This window comes from Paramisgurnus dabryanus, chromosome 10 (genome assembly GCF_030506205.2).
Source record: "Paramisgurnus dabryanus chromosome 10, PD_genome_1.1, whole genome shotgun sequence".
In the NCBI taxonomy this organism is placed as follows: domain Eukaryota; kingdom Metazoa; phylum Chordata; class Actinopteri; order Cypriniformes; family Cobitidae; genus Paramisgurnus; species Paramisgurnus dabryanus.
The window spans coordinates 11,825,798-11,847,053 of record NC_133346.1 but is presented as its reverse complement, the minus strand read 5'-3'; the positions used below and the strand labels follow the sequence as shown (position 1 = coordinate 11,847,053).

Genomic DNA, 21,256 nt, shown 5'->3' with positions numbered 1-21,256 from the left:
TCATAGCTTGCTGATCGCACTTAAATGTGTTTTTCTCTATAAAGGTCTTTAGAAAACGGCGCATCAGATCTCTCAACAGATATAAAGAAACATAAACCTCCAGAGCATGGTGAGAAAACGCACACAAGCACACTCAGACCTTTCATAGATATAGTGGTTTTCCTTGTAAGATAATGATATTTACTGTACATGAAACAAACCTCTAAAACCTAACCCTCACACAAACCTGCTGACATTTCAGATTCAGATGTACGATTTAGATTTTTAGATGTTTGCATATTCTGTACACAATCAAACAAGTTTTTCATCAGCCATCTTTGTTTTTTTGCATGTTCATCTTTTAGTGTGACTGAAAGAGTTTCGGGTGTATTTTTTGGGAGTTAAGCAAAACGAGGATCCACGGTTTATGAAATTGAGATTAAGCCAGTGTTATATCTCAGAAGCGAGTCTTAGGTCTGGACTAGTCGAACTAGTTAACCCTTTGTTGTGTTTCTCAGGTGGGTTTGACTCTGGTTCAGTGATTTCTGGTGTGTCTCACACCACACAGTGCCCCCTTCATAACAGGACGCCCTCAGACTACGACATTCTACTGCCCCCTCAAGGTAGCCAATGGCATAGCTACTTATTCAGGGGGAAAAATTCTTGGCTGCCTGATTAGGGTAGTGCTTGGGTTCAGATTAGTTGTGGATTTGGTGATTATTTTTTTTACATTATTAGGCAAAAAATACTTATCTGCTTTGTTATTGTTATTAATATTATAATCTGAAAGTTTTAGAGGTTATATGAAGGAAGTGTGTATGTTTGGTGCCTTTGTTTACACGCTATATTAAAGGGACACTCCACTTAAAAATAAAAATGCTAATTTTACAGCTTCCCTAGAGTTAAACATCTTATTTTTGCTGTTTTTGAATACATTCAGCTGATCTCCGGGTCGGCGGTAGCACTTTTAGCATAGCTTAGCATAATCCATTGACTCTGATTAGACCATTAGCATCACACTCAAAAATAACCAAAGAGTTTCAATATTTTTCTTGTTTAAAACTTGACTCTTCTGTAGTTACTTTGTGTACTAAGACTGACAGAAATTTAAAAGTTGCGATTTCTAGGCCAATATGGCTAGGAACTATACTCTCATTCCAGATAATAATAATCAGTGACTTTGCTGCCGTACCATGGTTGCAGGAGGTGCAATGAGATTACGCAGTGCCTGAAAATAGACCCCTGCTATTGAAAGTTCCCAATTGGCCTAGAAAATCGCAACTTTTAATTTTCTGTCGGTCGTCGTACACGATGAAACTACAGAAGGGTCAAATTTTAAATAGGAAAAATATCAAAACTCATTGGTTATTTTTGAGTGCGATGCTAATGGTCTAATCAGATTCAATGGATTATGCTAAGCCAGTGGTTCTCCAACTTTTTCAGCGTGCGGCCCCCTTTGTGCACGGTGCATTTCTTCGCGGCCCCCTCAAAGAAAATTTATGACAAAAACAGTTCTAAAACTTCACATTTTAATTAAACAAAACATTAAATTGTACAAAGTAGTGCTGCCTTATTTTTTTAGGTTTAATTTCACAGAATTCATGATAAATTAATTTATTTTACAAAATGTCATAAAACTGGGGCCCCCCTGGCACCATCTGGCGGCCCCCTTTGGGGCCCCGGACCCCAGTTTAAGAACCACTGTGCTAAGCTATGCTAAAAGTGCTACCGCAAGATGCGGATATTGTCTGAATGGATTCCAAAATGTTAAAAATCAATTGTTTAACTCTAGGGGAGCGGAAAAATTTGCATATTTTCAAAAAAAGTGTATTGTCCATTTAAAGTACATAATATGCAGAGTTTGAATTTAACTCTGTTAACTTTTTTTCATATTTGTTTTGGTGTGTATATTATGATGTTTGAATTATACATTTAACATTTTTTTGTGTGCATTTAACGTTTTATTGTTTAATCCAAAATCATAACATCTTTTGGGGCAGTTTCCCAGACAGGGCTTATCCTAGTCCCAGATTAAAATGCTTGTTTAAGATGCCTTTATTGCACTGACATATCTAAACATATATCAGTGACATTGTTTTGTCTCAAAATGCACACCAGCATTGTTGCTTTATCAAGTTTGTTTGTAAAGGCCTAGTCCTAAATTAATCTAAACCCTGTCCAGGACACTGCCCCATAAAGATTTATGGTTTGCAGTTCAATCCATACTCATACCATCCTAATTCATATGTTGTAATATATTCTTGTCTGAATAATATTTTGGCCCCATCTGTTGGTGAGACAAGGAATTGTAATGGTATTGTAAAAGTCTCTCTCTCTCTCTCTCTCTCTCTCTCTCTGTCTCTCTCAGCATCTCCAATGGAGGACCTATTCAACTCTCTTCCACCCTCTCAGCCTCCCCCTCCTCCCCCAATCAGAAATAGTTTCACAGAATCCTCATCCTCTTCACCCTTTCCCAGACCTGCCCGTCCCTCATCTGGACACGACCACTTTCTGCTAAGCGCTGGTGAGAGCAACCCACCCTGAACTCTCTTTTACACACACTTTCAAGTGGACTTGTATATAAGGGTTTGGAATCTTGATATTATGAAACACAATATATGTTTTAAGTAATTATTGTGGCTCATTTTAAGTTACTTATGGGGGAAGTTAATACATCTGGGTGGGGTTTAAGCACAAAACCAAATAAATAAACGTGATTAAAAAAAAAAATGTACTTTTATAAACTGAATGTTCACATAAGCAATAGCCAATAAATACATTGTATTGTTTTTTTCATGCCAAAATCATTAGAATATTAGGTAAGGGATAATGTAGAGGCAGCCGGTAGCGAAGCGGAGTGTCTTGTATCACACTGAAGGGGCTTATTTTGCGATAACTACAGGCTGCCTGTACATTATCCCGCTTATTACACGGCTACTTGCCACATAAGGAAAAAAAACTGGACATGAATATGAATTTGAAACATTTTATTGGCATATTTGTTTTGAATAAACATTCTTATCTTTCCGCGAAACGATATAGTACCACCATTGTTAATTGTGGTTGTCCAGTGTTTGTCACAAACGGTAATCTTTATTGGCGCGGAGGGATTTTAAACATACAAGTAGTACCGGCTATGCGTTAATACTTTGGAGCAGTTATTATTTGAAAAGAACGAACCTGCAAATGTCTCAACTGACCAATCAGAATCAAGCATTCCAGAGAGCCGTGTAATAAGTACAGATAATGTTTAATAAAGATATTTTGTAAATGTTCTATCGTAAATATATCAATAAACAATACATCAAATGACATCTTATTTATTCAGCTTTTAGACAAGAAAATGACCGAATTCAATAAAAAATGACCCTTATGACTGGTTTTGTGGTCCAGGGTCACATTTGTAGATGCTGTTTAATAACTGTCTCTATACATGCTAAAATAACTATTATAAATGGAGTATAAATGAGACTTTTATTTTATAGGTTTATATTAAAGGGGACATTTCACAAGACTTTTTCAAGATATTTATTTTTAAGTAAAATATATATTTTTTAAATCTTTGGTGTCCCCAGGGTACGCATGTGAAGTTTTAGCTCAAAATACCCCATCGATCATTTATTATATCATGTTAAAATTGCCACTGTAGGTGTGAGCAAAAATGTGCAGTTTTTGGTTGTGTCCTTTAAAATGCAAATGAGTTGATCTCTGCACTAAATGCAGTGTTGTGGTCGGGTTTGGCCAGATTAAGTGGCGGTATTATCCCTTTCTGACATCACAAGGGGAGCCAAATGTCAAAAACCTATTTTTTCACATGCTTTCAGAAAATGGTTTACAAAAACTAAGTTACTGGGTTGATCTTGTTCACATTTTCTAGGTTGATAAAAGCACATTGAAAGTCAGATTTTAAGTATTGCTATCTCTTATTTGCTTTTAGATACGTTTATAGACGCATTGAATAACTCCGCTCCTAATCCTCCTGTGCGGAGACAAACGGCAGAAAGTAAGACTCCATTCAGAGCTCCACAAGACTATGATCAACTGCCTCCCACCTCAGGTACTTCACACTATATAATGATGCACAGTATATATTATATTGGTAAAACACTGCGTGCGTGGTGTTGGCACACTTTGAATGCTGCAGAAATAAACCTGTAAAACAGATCCTGTAAAAAGCATGCGGGTACCGCAGTGTTTTTTTTTCCGAATACATAATGCTTGCGCAGGTTTATTAAACTCAGCCATTAGTTGAGATGAATGCACTATAAATTATTAATTATTAGGCTGTAATGGGCTTCTAATGTGTTTTTAGTCGAATGCTACATCCATTCTCAATCCATTACGACTAAAGGTTTGCTTTATTTTTGCTCCCAGTGGCCGAAGATTGCTTCAGGGCACCCGAGAGACCTCCCAAACCACTGCCCAGGATCATCCCACCAGACATCCACAGAAGACCGCACGAATCCTCCCGAGAGAATGTCGACGGCAAAATTGCCAAACTGATGGGTGAAGGCTACTCTTTCGAGGACGTGAAGAGGGCGCTGATGATAGCGCAGAACAAAGTGGACGTAGCGAGGAACATTTTACGAGAATTCGCGCTAGTGGCACCCAGGCAGGGCCTGTAGCCCAAACTGATACTATTCAAACTATGACTGACTCTTAACGCAGAGCTTACAAACACAGCAGCAGGCTGATTCCCTCTTGCTTAACGCACCCGCACGCGTCGACCGCCAATGATGCGGAAAGTAAAGCCACGTAACCGTTTAGTGTTGTGTGGACACAACCTGTGAAAGAAAGTCGTGGCTTACGCTGCTGGATTTATCTTCAGACCTCATCGGCTGTTCGAGAGAGAGGTCTCCATCAGTACACTTTTCATCTGGACATGCGACTGTTTGTATCGCCAGTGTCTGTAGGCCGTTTAAGCATTTCTTGCCAATGCCGCCACTGCTGCCTGCCTTACCCTACGACACGCACACACAAACATCTCCCAGTTCTTTAATGGCCTCTCGGGTGTCATGAGTTCACAGTAATGGCCCTCTGTCTGGTCCTTAAGTCGCTATGATCACGACAAACCAGATCTGTATGTCATTATTCACCTCCCGTTCGCTTCTGTGGTGCAACGCAGGTTTCAGTTGATACGCATTATAGAGTCCAAGTGCAAGCAGGTTTGGCTTTATGTAAGGGCTGATGTCATCTGTAAATAGAAGGTTTGACCCATAATCCCTTTCCCATCAAAATTCAACGTCTGCATTTCTTCTGTATGCATCAGTTTCCTATTTCTTGACATTGTTTAAAAGCCGTACAGGAGCCGTTTAAAGCAGTAGATGAAGTAAGACTTTCTCTCATGTTAGTCCACACTGGTGCTGTAGGAAAGAGTTAAGTGCAGAAATAACAACCAAACATTTACAGCCAAAACTTGGTCATTTTCCATCTGTTAAATGCGAGTCTCGTGATAAGGACTTGATTAATAATAAAGACTCAAGAAAGGCCTCGTGGAAATGGACGCCGGATTGCTTCGAGACTTCTCACTGGCCTTGTCGTTTCTCTTATCAGGTCCTCTCTTGCACTTGAAACTTAATTTTGCACTGGTCTTTCTCTCCATCTTACACCTGATAGTCTTGAACTCGAGCGGGAGCTTGCCGTCGGCCTGCGGATGAGGACCTTTGACAGGTCTGCAGGGGAAAACCGTTCATTTCGGTTCATTTCCCCCCTCTCTTCTTTTTACAAGAGATTTAGTTTGTTGGCGCCTTGTGGATCATTTAAACCAGTGACGTGTGCAATTAATTTATACTTTGTTAAAAAGTTTTTTCTGAGATTATTTTCATCTTTCAGTATGTTGGTAACCCGTGATCAGTTCTTGTGAAAAAAATGTTTTATAAAAGCCAGTATTAACATCTGCCGCTTGTGTTTTAATGACTACAGGGGTTTTTTTTTCTTTCAAAATGTACACTTTATTGTCAACAAAAGTACAAAAACAAAAGTCAGTATTTACAATACTTTATGGCCTTCTTTTCAATCGCCCTCTTTGGTTTCACTGCTGACCTGATGGTTTAAATATGCATGAGACATTTACAGCATTCATCAACATTTTATGAAGACAAAAAAACAAAATCAGGATCGCTTTAAATATCATGCGACAAAGTGAGATCGTACATTTTAAGGAATTAAATAAAAACATGACTTCGGACTCTTCACTGACCAAGCAGAAGCACAGCTAACCTTGCGTTTCTCACACATTATATAATATATAAATATAACCAAACACAAGCTAGACATTCAGACATATTTACAGCACGCTTCTTCAGACCACAACGAACGGAAAAATGTTTCCAACAAACCCTAAAGACTACAGTGTTGGACATTACCTGACAAACAAGACTTTAATACTATTAAATGTAGTTTTTGTGGTCTTAGGGAAGTGCAAAACCTTTTGACGAAAAGCTTATTAAGTTGTATGAGGTTAACATCGCCTTCCAGTACAAATACTGACTTGTCTTTCAAATAAGGCTTAATTAAATAACTCATGGCCTAGTAAATTTATATTTCCAACCCAAAAAATAAAGAATCTTCTTCATGCAAGGTTGCTACAGTCCAGTCTGATATCAAAAGGGACTTTTGCATGTCTAATATGCTATATGGATCACTTCATATGGCTACTTGACCGCAGTCACACTTTGTCTTTCGAACTACATTAAACTAATGGAGCGTTTGGTGGTCCGAGCCCTACGTAACTATGACATCATGCAATCCAAACTAAAGGCCACTGGGTGTAAGGGGTCATTTCATTAGCTATACTAAATTTCTTTGAAACCTAAACTCATTTACGCTACTTAGCGGTGTATTTCAAGGGGCAGCGTTGTAAAGCGGTACCAATAAATAAAACATGACATACACAAAAATGATTCAGAGAATGTAACAGCAGTGAAGTCATCGTGTCGTCTTAGGACCCGGCCTGTTCATTGCCGCGTCCCAACCCATCCTTATTTCTACAATCCCAACTTTACGCAGAGAGAACGTATTTCCCTTATTTACATAGGCCTAAAAAGTGTACAGCGAATTTACAGTATTTTTACTATAGAGGGGGGAAAAGTAACAGCTGTGCCCACCATATCAGCAATGCGCATAAAACAAGAACATTCAAACAAAAATAAAAGTCAAATCCAAACCGAACTAAAGGCAGTCCTCAGTGCAGACTAAAGTTACAACACAGGTGGTTTTATATTCTTGGCTTGTGGTGGGAAATTGTTTTTCTTTTCTTTTTTTTAGCAAACTGTTCATCTTGATTTTAGGAAATATTCTGGAAACATTCTGCATGATGCACACGAGCAGCCTGTGCGTCCAATCAGATGTCTGGAGTTAGATGATTGAAGTGTGTAGTACAGCACATTCAGTGTGACAAGGCCTCTTTCTTGGATAATACCTGAAATATCAAACACATGCACAACAGCAATGAGAACACACGTTAATGCTGCCTGACCATAAATTAGTTGGTAGGACAGTATACTAAGGTAATATCACAGTCAGTGTTGCATTGTATTGTCAAAGAACCTCCACAGTTTTTACACCGTATCGTCACATATAGTTTTGACTTGTGAAATTCTTCCTGAATTTTATCATCTTAAAAGTGATGAGACTGAAATCCTCACCTTCTTCATCTGTGATGGCTCTCTTCTCCTTTAGACTTTATGGTTATTCTCCTCCAGTTTCTTGCTCTCTTCTGAAGTGCCCGCCTCTTTCTCTCCAGTCTTCCAGCTGCCTTGTCTAACAGAACAGGTTTTTTTATTATCTTATAATATAAGTGCTCAATCTTGCTTCTAGGCAACAAATGTTTAAGCATACCAGGCAATAATTAATACAACTAAATGATTTACTTCAGTTTGCTTGGCAATATAATTCATTTGGGTATCCCTTCATTACCCATAATATTGCCATCCAATATGCATAATTTGCTTGCAAAGTGAAAAATAACGAAGAGGGTTCACGAGTTGATAAAAAGCAATTTATTACTTTCAATTAAATCACAAAATGTAAAAAAAAAATTTAAAACAAAAATAAACTATTTGTTTAATCTGCATGTAATTGGACCATTAAATAACACTATATCAGAAAAAAAGAAAATGGACAGATTTATGTACGAATAAATGTCCAGTAACTGAACAATACTACTTATGAAAACTTTAAAATGGAAAAAAAATTTGAACACTGTAAAAAAATTAGTTGTAATTATGCAGCTGGTTGCCGATAAATTACTGTAGAAGATAAAGACTAAAAAATGTTCATGTTTCGGTAACACTTTATAATAATGTTCATTAGTTAACATTAGTTAATGTATTAACTAACATGAACAAACCATGAGCAATACATTTGTTACAGTATTTATTCATCCTTTTTAATGTTAGTTAATAGAAATAAAGCTGTTCATTGTTTGTTCATGTTATTTCACAGTGCATTAACTAACGTTAACCAAATTTTAATAAAGTATTAGTAATTGTTTAAATTAACATTAATAAATGCTGTATAAGTGCAGTTCATCATTAGTTCATGGTAAAGGTGACATAGAGTGATTGAACGGGGTATTTATACTTGTTCTGTGATGTGACATGTAAACAATTTTTTTATTTTTTTGGGGGGGTCTGTAATGCCTTAGAAGCTTGCTAAAAACCTCTCTCAGATAGCTCTAATACTGTGGGGGATTTTAAACAAGTGGTTTTGCACCTATTTGGCTCCCCCTACTGGCTTAGCTTGCAATCTCCTTACTGATTGGCTGACTTTGCTGCCACTCAAAAAATGTAGCCAATTATTTTAAAGTGGAGGGGCTGTGAGATGCCTGTGATGTCATAAGCATCAGTTTTTCAGATTGGGCCGTTTTCTGGCTGACATTTCTAAAAGAGGAATTTCTATGAGACTGAGATGTTTAGCATGTCTAGCACTTTTTTGTATGTTCGTGAATGCGGGTAGACTACCATTATTCAACAAAGACAAGGTAAAAATGGTTTTTCATTCTCTGTCCCCTTTAACTAATGTAGTTAACTAATGTTAACTAATGAACATTATTGTAAAGTGTTACCATTTCATGTTCATTTAACTTTGAACAAACTGTTGCCAGTAAATAACATATATGTAAAATCTACAGTAAGTTACTGGCAGCTAGTTGCCAGTAATACCCAGTAATACTTTATTTTCTACAAATATTTTTTTACAGTGAAGTTAAACATTCAAATGTGCTATTAAATTATTGAAATGTTTACTTAAAATCTCTGGGGGTACTTCAAGTATAAATAATTTAGGTCGAGAGGGTTCAGCTGACAAAAATAGAGGGTTACTTGGTGATACAAATCATGATGATACTGTACATAAGCAAATATATGTGATACTGGACCACAAATGTATTTTTGAAGCAATAGCCAACAATACACTGTATGGGTCAGAATTAGATTTTTTTTAATGCCAAAAATCATTAGGATATTAAAGATCAAGTTCCATGAAGATATTTTGTACATTTCCTACCTTAAATATATATAAAAAAATGTATTTCTCATTAGTAATACGTGTTGCTAAGGACTTCACTTGGACCTTTTAAAGGCAATTTTCTCAATATTTAGATTTTAGCTCTCTCAGATTCCAGATTTTCAAACTGTTGTATCTCGGCCATAAATCAATAGAAAGTTTATTTATTCAGCTTTAAATGATGAATAAATCACAAATGATGCAATAAAAAGACCCTTATGACTTGTTTTGTGGTACAGCAGGGTCACATATAGGCCTATCATGAACATACGATCTTGAACATAGAAGATGATTTATGCTTTTCTATCTTCCACCTTACCTTGATCTCTTTATATAGAGCCAGTAGATCAGTCCAACCAGAGCTGCAGCAAGTACAAGCCCAACCACAACACCCACGATCACCTTGGCCTGCCCTGCACCATATCCAGCCATATCTAATAAAGACGAGCACAAACATTGTATGAATTACTTTAAACCTATAATTTACCACAGACCCTGACGGGATCCTAGGAAGCAAAATACGATTAACAGATGGAATTTTTTTATTTTTTCTAAGTAGCCCCACTGTAATAAACAATAAATGCATTCAAAATGAAAGCACAATGTTTGCATGATGCCAGGATGCTTGACACCTTCAGACTCTCAAAGATTCAGAGACTGTAGCAGTATTGTAGTACCTAATAGTTTTGGATTTGTAAATATAGGGAATAAACGTTTTGGGTTGGGAAGTGAAATGAAATCATATTATCTTACCTGGTTTAGGCGGCGGCTTCTCAAATACTGAAATCAGATATAAAATGAAATTAACTTTGGGTGAAAAAAGAAACCAAACTGGTATTCATGATAAATTTGGTAATGCCACCACCCATCTGTGGTTAAAAAAATAAGGATGCAAAGCTACAAATTAAAAGTAAGTACCGTCCAGTCGGATTATCTACAGATCTCGTAAGAAGGGAAGACCACAAACATGCGATAGCGGCCAGTGAAAGAGTAGGAGAAGTTAAGGAACAGCAGTCCAGCACCCTGACACAGACAAACAGAACCAGAGCCAAAGTAGGAAACCAGAAGAGAAAAAGAAAAGGACCCGAGAGAGAACAGGCAGCTCTGGATTCCCAGTGTTCACACTACAGCACTAATAATCAGTCATGTATGTTGTAATACCGGCCTGCATTTGAACACCACAACAGGCAAGATTATAGATGAAACATGCAGATAAATCTACAACTAGTTGCCTAACATGCATTTAAAGAGATGTTAGATTTCAGATGTGGCATTTATCAGGGCTGTCAAACTACTATAATGTGTTTATGCCAAAAAATCCCCCCAAAAAACCATTTGTTTTCTAAATGTACTACATGGTTAACACTGCAATATTTATTTAGATATGTTGTAAACGGCCATTGCAGCGAAATATTGTTATATAAATTTAGCTATAAGGTCTCATTAATTATATATCATCCTATTAAATATGTATTAATCACAGGAGTTTAATAATTACTGTATTTTATTATCATCCATCATGACAGCCCTATAATACAAGCCTTTTAAAAGATATAGCTGAGCTGTTAGTAGTAAGCAGTCCTTACTAAGAGAGGGAAAACCCTTCGTAGCATTCAGTACTTACGTGAAAATACGCTGATTTCTTGAATTTCCTGTCCTAGTTTGTTGGTCACCTGGCAGGTAACAGTGAGGTTCTTACTGGGCACTACAGTCAGTTTGTATGTGGCCTTCCCATTGTTATATGTTACTTCCTCCTGTGGGATCAGAAAAATCATGTATATCAGAGATATATTATATATTTAGCAGACATTTTTATCCAAAGCACCTTAAAAAAATAAAAAATTATTTAGAAGTGCTACAAAGTTGCTAAAAACCATTTGTCGGTCTCTAGCCAAATTAAATAACATTAAAAATTGCATTCTGCAGCCCAAAGGTCATGGGTTCAATTCCCTGGAAACGTACACTTGTATAGCTTGAATGCACTGTTGCAAGTTGCTTGGATGTTAATGTAATATAGCAGGTAAAGTTAGATGAATTTTAAAGTCTGATTAATGCTAATTGCAGTCCCAGTAAGTGAGCCAAACGATCATTTCAGTTCTAATGTGTTGTGAAATAGTCATTATTTATTTTTGTGACTTATATGCACGTTGGATGAGACGCTATTTAATAATACATTGAAGCACTAGAGGGCGCTAATGATCCTCCTCAGACGTTAATGCTTGAGCTCCGCACACACAAACACCTCAGGGTCATGAAAAGCCCGTGCAGTGTGCCTAAAAAAATCCGTTGTCGGTAATCACAAATCCATTAAACGACACACCATTACTAATACTGCCCTGTAATGAGCAAACCCACTCCAATATCAGTGTCATTAAAGCTAGCGCTGAATGACTGCTAAGACCCTCACACAGTAATGCACTGAGAGAGTTACTGATGACAGCATTAGAGCTAACACAGACGAACACATAGCAATGAATAACAACCAACATAATCAATGAATCATGAACTCTGAAAAATCAATAAAACATAACGAATAATAACAATGAACTAACCAATGATTTATAAACTAACCAATGAATAAAGCTCATATTGATTTTGCCACATTTTACAAAAATGTATTTCACAGTGGACCTTCTAATTTATAAATGGTATTTATTTATTTATTTTTCATAAATAATTAAAAAGAAAAAAATAACGAAAAAATAATATTTTTCATAAATAATTAAAAAGAAAAAAATAACGAAAAAATAATATTTTTCATAAATAATTAAAAAGAAAAAATGTATGTAATTGCATTTTTGGAACGTGTGGCCGGGTTTAACCAGAGGTGGAGCTGTTGTGCAAAATGCATGGCTTAACCATCAATTCATCTGCTTTAAATATATATATTAAGGCACTGCATATTAAATTTAGATATCTACGTCAGTGGTTCCCAAACCTTTCATTTTGCAACCCACTCAAATATGTATAAACCTATTAATATTATTATTATTAAATATTTAACCTCTTTAATTGAGTACATGTAGTTTAACTTTCCTTGTAATTTAATTAATGAAATTTAAGTTTAATTAAAATATCAAAGTCTGTCTCAATCTGCTCCCTAGCTCCCGAGGTGATGAATCAGTATATTGTGTACACAGGTTTGGGCACTGGTAAGGACTCTAACTAACTTCACATTGGGACACCGTTCACAAATTTTCATGTGACGTGGCTACTTAAGTGCGTTGTGATAATTCACAGCTGTTATTCATCAACAACCGGCAAAACCAACATCTCTCTGACTTAATTTTTAAACACTTGTTAAAGTATTTTATGAAAAGACTTTATTCTCTTACATATCCGTGCATACATTTGGAGGAATATTACATTTAAATATTATTATGTAGATTATTAAGTAGTAATTATTATTTATTTTTAAAGGTGCAGTGTGTACATTTTAGCTGCACCTAGTGGTGAGGTTGCAAATTGCAACCAACAGCTCAGTTCACAGCTCACCCCTTGCTTTTGAAACGCATGAGAAGCTACGGTAGCCGACACAGGACAAAAATGTCATCATTTGAGATAACTTAATAAAATAGTTTGTCCGTTAAGAGCTTCTGTAGAAACATGGCGGCACAAAATGGCGACTTCCATGTAAGGGGACCCTCATTCTAAGGTAAAAAAAACCATAACGGTTCATTATGAAAGGTCTTTTTACACCCCTGATAATATAGTTTTGTATATTATTTTGCATTTCTGTCAAGAGATCCTTCTTAAAATTACACACTGCACCTTTAAGTAGATTGTGGTCCCTAGCAATGTGTATATATTAAAAACTGTCGCATTTCATGATGTTAATTGAGTTGGCTTGCGCGATTTGGAGAGTTTCAGAAAAGGTCACATGATTTAGGGAACACAGGGGCTGCCTCCGAAACCGCCTACTTCCACACTATATAGTAGGCGAGGCAAGTAGTATGTCCGAATTCAAAGTTTTCCAAAAACATGAAAAGTACCTGGATGACCTACTACTTCCTGTTAGATATTGCAGTGTGCATACGACGGACACTTCACCATCCCATGATGCCCCGGGAGAGGAGTTATCCAACAAAGAAGAAGAGGCGTCGTCCTATTAGGAAATGTCGGAAAGCGGAGACGCGGCTGTATTTGTGCTGGAATGACATGACGTGATGACGACGAGTGTCACATTATGTATCAACACAGCGAATGTAGTACGTCCGAATCTCATTTATACTACCAGGATTCATACTATACAGTACCTACTGTTTTAATTGTCAGTAATTAGGTACTTCATCTCATTCAGTAGTACCGTCACAGTATGCGGTTTCGGACGCAGCCAGGGACCATCAATGCTCATTGGGTTTTGTGTTGCATTGTGGGACTTTTAAGAAACTAACCTTCCAGTGCACTGAGACAGCCCTTAAAATGATCGACTCCCTGATCAGTGCCCAGACAACTGAACAAGGGAGCTGATTGAGACGCAGCCAAAACAATTTATGGTATATCATATTAATTGGACTAAACTATATTTTTGTGTCATTCAACACAACAGCAAACCGATTATGCATGACCCACAGTTAAAAAACCCTGATCTATGTTGTTAAACATAGTGATTTTCATTTGCTAGCATTGAGCCAATGTCGATCAACCAATCAAAACACAGCAATATATTTTAATCAGCTCATCACTGCCCGTTATTAATGTGTAGTATGCACGCTGTGCTGTGTGTAGACTCATGTACAGTAAATGAATGATTCATTATTAAGCCTATGAGTAAGAGGCATTTAAAATCGTTGAAAAGACTTTAATAAGAAATTCAATGGGTCAGTGATTTCCAGAAAAAAACCAATTCATTCGTAAAGTGACAAATTTAGTCACTCACAAGTTCACAGAGCTGAAAGACTCATTTTAGTCACATATAAGTCAAGCAGATTTCATTCGAACTTCATCATGTGATTGATTGTACGCTATTTCTTCAGTTATTGATAATGAAGTATTGATGTTTCAACAGCCTTTAACAGAATAGAGATGCTAAGCAGAATATATAGTGATCTGACAGTTTTATGCGGCAATCACACTACACTTTTAACCCCATTGACTTGCATTCATATGCATGCCAAGTGTGTGTGTGACTGCATGATATATCTGGATGCTGCACTTATATGCGTGGTCTCCTTCGAAATTTTGCATGCTGAAAGTGTGAACGCACATTTAACCTCCATTCACTTTCCGCGTGTGTGTCTATTGTAAAATCTTTCCACAGGTGTGGACAACAAAGCATAATTGAATTTAAATATCCAATCTAAAAAATGGATGCGCTTACAGCACTACAGACGATTAACCAGCATGTCCTGGATTATACAAGAGAATCAAAACACAGGGTGTGACTTTATTACCAAGCTGGAACTAAAATAAACACATCACAGACCTTTGATCTAAATTCATTCATTTGAAATGCATCCACTGAGACTGGGCAAGCAGTATGAAAGGTAAGCCCAATCTTACAGCGCGTACTGACTGATGCTGAGTATCTGGGGGATGCGGACTGTTCTCATTTCACATGCTGGTCAGATTGCCCTGTATCAAAACCCAAACAATGAGCTGTGACTCATGGGACACACACCATGTCTGTCTGGGATAACATAAACACAAAGTTTTCCGTGTTCTGCTTTGGCATCTCCTTCCTCATTATCGCATTTTGATGTCCAGGCTGAAGCCTCGCAATGAGTGGAAACAAGGAGGGACAAAGGGCAAAGCCGCTCACTCAAAACTAGCTAAAATGCACCGCTTGTCTCCAGACGCACAAGGTTGCGAAACATGGGACGAATAATGATTGTGTGACTCTAAACGTCTCATTTCTGTCAGAAAAACTGACTGAAAGTCTTCTCTTCCCTTCTGGGTGCTGCTTGAAACACCTTCATACAGCTATATATCTACAGTAGGTATACTGTATACGTTTGGAGACCTGTGGGGTTTCGCGAAGAATATACTGTGCCTTCTAATAATCATGGTTCATTGTCTGCATTATTTTAGCACTCGAGATCCTAAAGGAAGTAAAATATGCAAATCATGTAACACTGCAAAAGCAAAATTTGTCTGCCGATATCTGCTGTACTTGACTGCATTAGTCCAGATATACCTTAGATGAGTGGTCTCCAACATGGTGCCCGCAGGCACAAGGTTGCCCGCACAGAGTCTGTAAGTTGCCGCCAAAGCACATTCTATAAATAGCCTAAATTTTAATATTTATTTATTACATATTTTTTATATCAGCTTGGCTTTTTTATGCATGTTAACATTTTAAACAATGATAAAACAGGTCAACAAGTAAAATAATTTGTGGTAGCCCTTGCACACAATAAATTGGAGACCCCTGCCTTACATTATATATTAACCAAAGCAGATACAGTGCTTGAATCAATAAATTTTTTATCATTATGTATGTTACATGGGATCTGACCCATGACCTTTCCGTTGCTAATGCAATGCTACGTGACAGTGCCCATGACTTACATTAGTTCCATTGACATTCCACAGCACTTCAGGTTTGGGCGAACCCTCTGCCTCACACGTCAGGACTTTGTGTTTGCCGTCGTAGCTGCGATGCTTTGTCAGACTCGTAATTTTTGGTTTACCTAAAAATATCATATCTTAAATCAGATTTTTGCTCAAAATTAAGCAACTTTTAATGGTATGTCAGAGAATCTTACCTTCTACGGCAAGCCTAAAGGAAAAGTTGCGTCTGATTCCTTCAATGGACACGTCACACTCGTAGAGGCCGGCATCGCTATAAGTCAAATTGGAGAAGCTGGGCAGTTTGTCTATTATACGCTTGTCCTGCAGAAATAAAAAAAGTGTCTTAGTAGTAGTGTTTTGCAAGTTTTCATCTGAAATTGGCCTGCACGAGACCTAGAGGTCTTCTCGGGTCCAAAGAAATGTACCCGACCCGAACGACTTTATCCAGAACCCGACGTGCATAAATCATTTTTATTTTTAAGAAAGACCCAATCTGAGACAAACCCAAGAAAATTATACCAGAGTCCAAACCAAAGCAATATTTTTAACCCGACGTGTGTGCAGTTTGCAGCCCTGCATGCACCAGTCAGTCAGAAAGAAACCCAGGTGGCTTCGCAAACAGTTTGGCCAGCTGCTGACGCCAAGGTAACCACTAAAATATGCATTTAAAATTAATTGACAGGTGTCTGTCAACGAAAATTAAGCTAACGCAGCCACAAAATGTCACAAGCACTCTTGGCAAACAGTGGAGGGGTCGGAACACACGCAAGATAGTTTGGGTCGTCCTGAGTTAGCACTTTCATTTTAAAATTTCATTTTATTATTATACAGGGTTCCCACACCTTAGTTAACTTTAAATTCAAGGACCTTTCAAGGACTTTCCAGGTCCAATACCCTCAAATTCAAGGACTAAACATGGGGACACACTTCAAGTGAGAGCAAGGTTACATCGTGTTACCTTTTAAGATACATTGTTACAGTTCCCTTTCGGGGGAACTCGCACTGCATCACTGCAGCGACACTTTGGGGACGCCTCCAGGGGTAAGTGCGTCTGAATGTGTATATCAAATTCAACCAATGGTGAGGCTTAACGACAAAGACAGGGTGACACAAGAGCCAGGAAGTATATCGCTATCTGAAATACTGCCAAAGATGGCGTTACAGGGACGCAGGAAGTATGGAAAGGGAGACGCAGCGTCTCGTTCCCTTCTCAGGGAACAACAGTTACATACGTAACCCGAGATGTTTTCATGTGTCAAACACAACTATGCAAAAAAGCATTTTGGTATGAATCAACATTCGCTTACAGAAGATATAAGCATTTAAAGTGAACAGTTTAGCAAGTGTGCTTAAAAAGTCTAGAATTTTTATGATATAATCCTACACCGCACAGGGAATAATATGGATTTTTTTCCAGAAAACGTCTTGCATAAAATAGATTCAAGCTCTTTCAATGACCTGTATCTATGTATGTATATTTTCAAAAACTTCTCAGGGCCTTGAATTTTTCCCCCAGATACACACATTTTTTTAGGATTTCAAGGACCCGTGGGAACCATGATTGTACCCGACCCGTGTCGAAGGCACATGTAAAACTTTTAGACCCGAACCCGCTCGGGTCGGACCTCGGGTTTTCGGATCTAAGTGGACCCGTGAAGACCTCTAATGAGACCAAAAGTTTAAAAACTCAATCTGTTAAGTCTCAATGTATTAAGTATGCTTACAGGGACATTTTTAGACATTGGAATTGAGCATTACTTTGAATAATATCACATCCCTAAGATCTCTTACCTTCTTCCATATCACCTTTGCTTCAGTGGAGGAGTTCTTATCCAGTGACACCACCAAGCTTTCATTTACATTCTTTGACACATTTCCTTTTGGACTGAGGCTTACATCCAGAACTGAGAGAGAGAGATAGAGAGAGAGTAAGAGGAGTTGACAAGCGTTTAAGACCTATCAGTCCACTCCAGGCTCTTTTCACAGACACATCCGCCTGCAAATATTTCATCTGCTGACGATGCTCAAACACATCACATCTCTCCGACAACCAAGCACTGTCATGCAGACGTGCACTGCAGGCACCGTACTCACCCCCCTCAACCCCTACTCCAGCAATTGTTTCCAATCCTCAAACACGGGCACGTTTAAGATGCACCCCGCTGTGAAACCGTGCCGCACAGGCAGCGTGAAATATGTTTGAACCTCTAAACCGAAGCGTCACTAAATCAGCATTATGCAGATAATCGAGCCTTTTGAACTAAACGGACACACACACTTCACCTCAGAGAGAATTATTAAATAAAAGGCAGAGCGTGTGCTTATCGCGTCTCATTGCGACGACTCAGCTCAAGTCATAAACTCAGAACTAAGCCGTCTGCCTGCTGTCCCGCCCCCTTTGCTAATCCTACTGAAGATGGATTTGATTAATGGTTTACTCCCCAAAAAATATGGAATTAACCGGAAAGGAAAAGTTTGAAAAAAGTCTTTCAATTTAATTAGGCTTGACTCTAAAGGTCAGAAACCAGGGCAATATTAATCACGCTTATATTGCACAAAAACACTGTCTGGAAACGCCAAAATATTGAGCTAATTTAATGAAAATTCTGGTCCGAACTTTTGGATGTACTGTAACTGGCTGAAAAATGATGACTTACAGCTCACGGTGACAATCTGAGTGGACTCCATCGCGTCATTTTCAGGCAGGGAGCATTTGTATGTGCCACTGTCGTCTCGAGTTACCCCAGTAAGAGTATAGACATCCTTGCCCGTCACCGTAACCTTCTTTCCCTGCAAATGGAAAAACACAACATTTTGTGATGGATACTGACCAGACAAAAGGACTCTGGATATGGATGGCAAACTATGCACGTGCCACGTACAATGCCAGTGTCTCTTACCTTAATGATAAAGTTGAAGCTGGTAGGGGGAGGATTTCCATCCGCCTGGCATTTCAGGGTTATATTATCACCTTCCCTAATGGGACTCTGAGAGACAACCTGTAGACTCACCTTCTCAGTGGGGTCTGAGAGAGAGAGAGAGAGAGAGAGAGAGAGAGAGAGAGAGAGAGAGAGAGAGAGAGAGAGAGAGAGAGAGAGAGAGAGAGAGAGAGAGAGAGAGAGAGAGAGAGAGAGCGCGATAGAGATAGAGATAGATAGATAGATAGAGAGAGAGAGAGAGAGATTACCGCAAGGCATCCTGACATTTAACTGTACTATTCCCATTATTTTTAAAGACGTTTCCCACGGATGAAGAAGTTTTTAAAAAACCACCCTTTTAAACTGGGATGACTTTACAGGCGGTTCATTTGTAAATCAAATCTAAGTAGATGTATAACTAGTTAGTTCCCATTATGAGAATTTACTTTCATTCTTTTGGTTGTGAAATTGTATTATCATGTAATGATATAAAACACTGTCGTTCATATAAATGTTCATTTCAAAAACCAGAAAGGGCCAGCAGCAAAAATATATTTATGTAATATTACATCCAAAAAGTGTGGGATAGCGGTTTTATTACATAACTGCAGCTTTGAATGTTTGCTTGATAGTGTGAAAGGTACGAGTAAAGAGAACTAGTTAGTACTGTAGTGTAATTCTACCTCTGTCGAGTATCTTTATGGATTTGCATATACAGTAAATTCCACCATGGGTGTAAATAATCTGCACTCCTACACGTTTCTCATCCCTTAAAAAGCAACTGATGTGACCCTGGACCACAGCCATACGGGTCAATTTATTTAAATTGAGATGTATGACCCGTCTGAAAGCTGAATAAATAACCTTTCCATTGATGTATGGTTTGTTAGGATAATATTTGAACGAGATACAACAAAAATCTAAATATTGAGAAAATCACCTTTAAAGTTGTTTAAATAAGGTCCTTAGCAACTGCCTCCACTCACAAAAATAAAAGTTTTGATATATTAATGCTAGGAAATGTACAAAATATCATCATGTAACATGATCTTTTCATAATATCCTAATGATCTTGGGGATAATTTTATAAAAAAGTGAATAAAAATCGATAATTTTGAACCATACAATGTATTTTTGCTTTTGCTACAAATATACCCTTGCTACTTAAGACAATTGTAATTATCTTATATAATTGAAAGCCCTTTTTCATTTATTTAAACAACCTATTTATTTTTTTCAAAGGACAGTTAAGGGTTAAACAGATTGTCATGAAAATAATAAGTCACTATGCCTAACATTTTAGTTAGTCTTAAACTTTGCATAAAAAAGCCTATTTTTAATTTAGAAGTGAAAGATGACTGGGACCTTATAACTTATAAGAAAACCTTATTTAAAGGGATAGTTCGTCCAAAAATGATATTAAACCCATGATTTACTCACCCCCAAGCTGTCCGAGTTGCATATGTCCATCGTTTTTCAGACAAACACATTTTCGGATATTTTATAAAATGTTTTAGATCTTTCAGTTGATTAAATGTAATGTTACGGGGTCCACCCATAGTCCACGACCTTCAAGTCCAAAAAAGTGCATCCATCCTTCACAAATTAAATCCAAACGGCTCCAGGATGATAAACAAAGGTCTTCTGGGGGTAATCCGCGTGGTGGTGTTGTAGAAATATCCATATTTAAAACTTTATAAACTAAAATAACTAGCTTCCGGTAGCGCCGCCATCTTAGTGGCGTCCGCATTCAGGATGAGAGCTTACGCAGCCTACGGAGGCGACTCTGCTGCTGCTCTGTGCCCCGCCATCCGAATTTGTCATACGTCACTAAGAAAAGTGCGTACACTACGCTAATACTCTCTCCTGAATACAGAGGAGTCTAAGATGGCGGCGCTACCGGAAGGTATTTATTTTCGTAAAAAAAGTTTTATTTATGGATATTTCTACAACAACACCGCGCGGATTACCCTCATAAGACCTTTGTTTATCATCCTGGAGCCGTTTGGATTTAATTTGTGGAGGATGGACGCACTTTTTTTGGACTTGAAGGTCGTGGACTATGGGTGGACCCCGTATCATTACATTTAATCAACTGAAAGATCTAAAACATTTTCTAAAATATCCGAAAATGTGTTTGTCTGAAAAACGATGGACATATGCAACTCGGACAGCTTGGGGGTGAGTAAATCATGGGTTTAATATCATTTTTGGCCGAACTATCCCTTTAAAGGCGGGGTGCACGATCTCTGAAAGCCAATGTTGATATTTGAAATCACCTAAACAAGCACGCCCCTACCCCAATAGAATCTGGACCTTCTTTTGATAGACCCGCCCCA

At 37.9% G+C, this 21,256-nt stretch overlaps 2 protein-coding genes across 4 annotated transcripts in view; one reads left to right on the top strand and one right to left on the bottom strand.

Annotated features, from left to right (window-relative positions):
* The window catches only part of cblb (Cbl proto-oncogene B, E3 ubiquitin protein ligase), a 60,216-nt gene extending 54,340 nt beyond the window's left edge, over positions 1–5,876 (top strand). For both annotated transcript variants that reach the window (XM_065258772.1, XM_065258764.1), the window contains 5 exons: positions 45–109; positions 498–602; positions 2,348–2,503; positions 3,917–4,036; positions 4,354–5,876. In XM_065258772.1, the coding sequence (XP_065114844.1) occupies positions 45–109; positions 498–602; positions 2,348–2,503; positions 3,917–4,036; positions 4,354–4,604 (697 nt within the window). In that variant the 3' untranslated portion in view covers positions 4,605–5,876. The remainder of the gene's footprint in view (positions 1–44; positions 110–497; positions 603–2,347; positions 2,504–3,916; positions 4,037–4,353) is intronic.
* Positions 5,877–5,959: 83 nt separating this feature from the next.
* The window catches only part of alcama (activated leukocyte cell adhesion molecule a), an 81,119-nt gene continuing 65,822 nt past the window's right edge, over positions 5,960–21,256 (bottom strand). The window contains exons 7-16 of one of the 2 annotated variants that reach the window (XM_065258785.2): positions 18,900–19,024; positions 18,657–18,789; positions 17,791–17,903; positions 16,194–16,320; positions 15,997–16,118; positions 11,111–11,240; positions 10,240–10,266; positions 9,806–9,920; positions 7,626–7,740; positions 5,961–7,399 (exon numbers count right to left, since the gene is read on the bottom strand). In XM_065258785.2, coding sequence (XP_065114857.1) covers positions 7,656–7,740; positions 9,806–9,920; positions 10,240–10,266; positions 11,111–11,240; positions 15,997–16,118; positions 16,194–16,320; positions 17,791–17,903; positions 18,657–18,789; positions 18,900–19,024 — 977 coding nt within the window. In that variant the 3' untranslated portion in view covers positions 5,961–7,399; positions 7,626–7,655. Of the gene's footprint in view, positions 7,400–7,625; positions 7,741–9,805; positions 9,921–10,239; positions 10,267–11,110; positions 11,241–15,996; positions 16,119–16,193; positions 16,321–17,790; positions 17,904–18,656; positions 18,790–18,899; positions 19,025–21,256 lie in introns of both variants that reach the window. The other variant, XM_065258793.2, reaches the window with a different exon arrangement.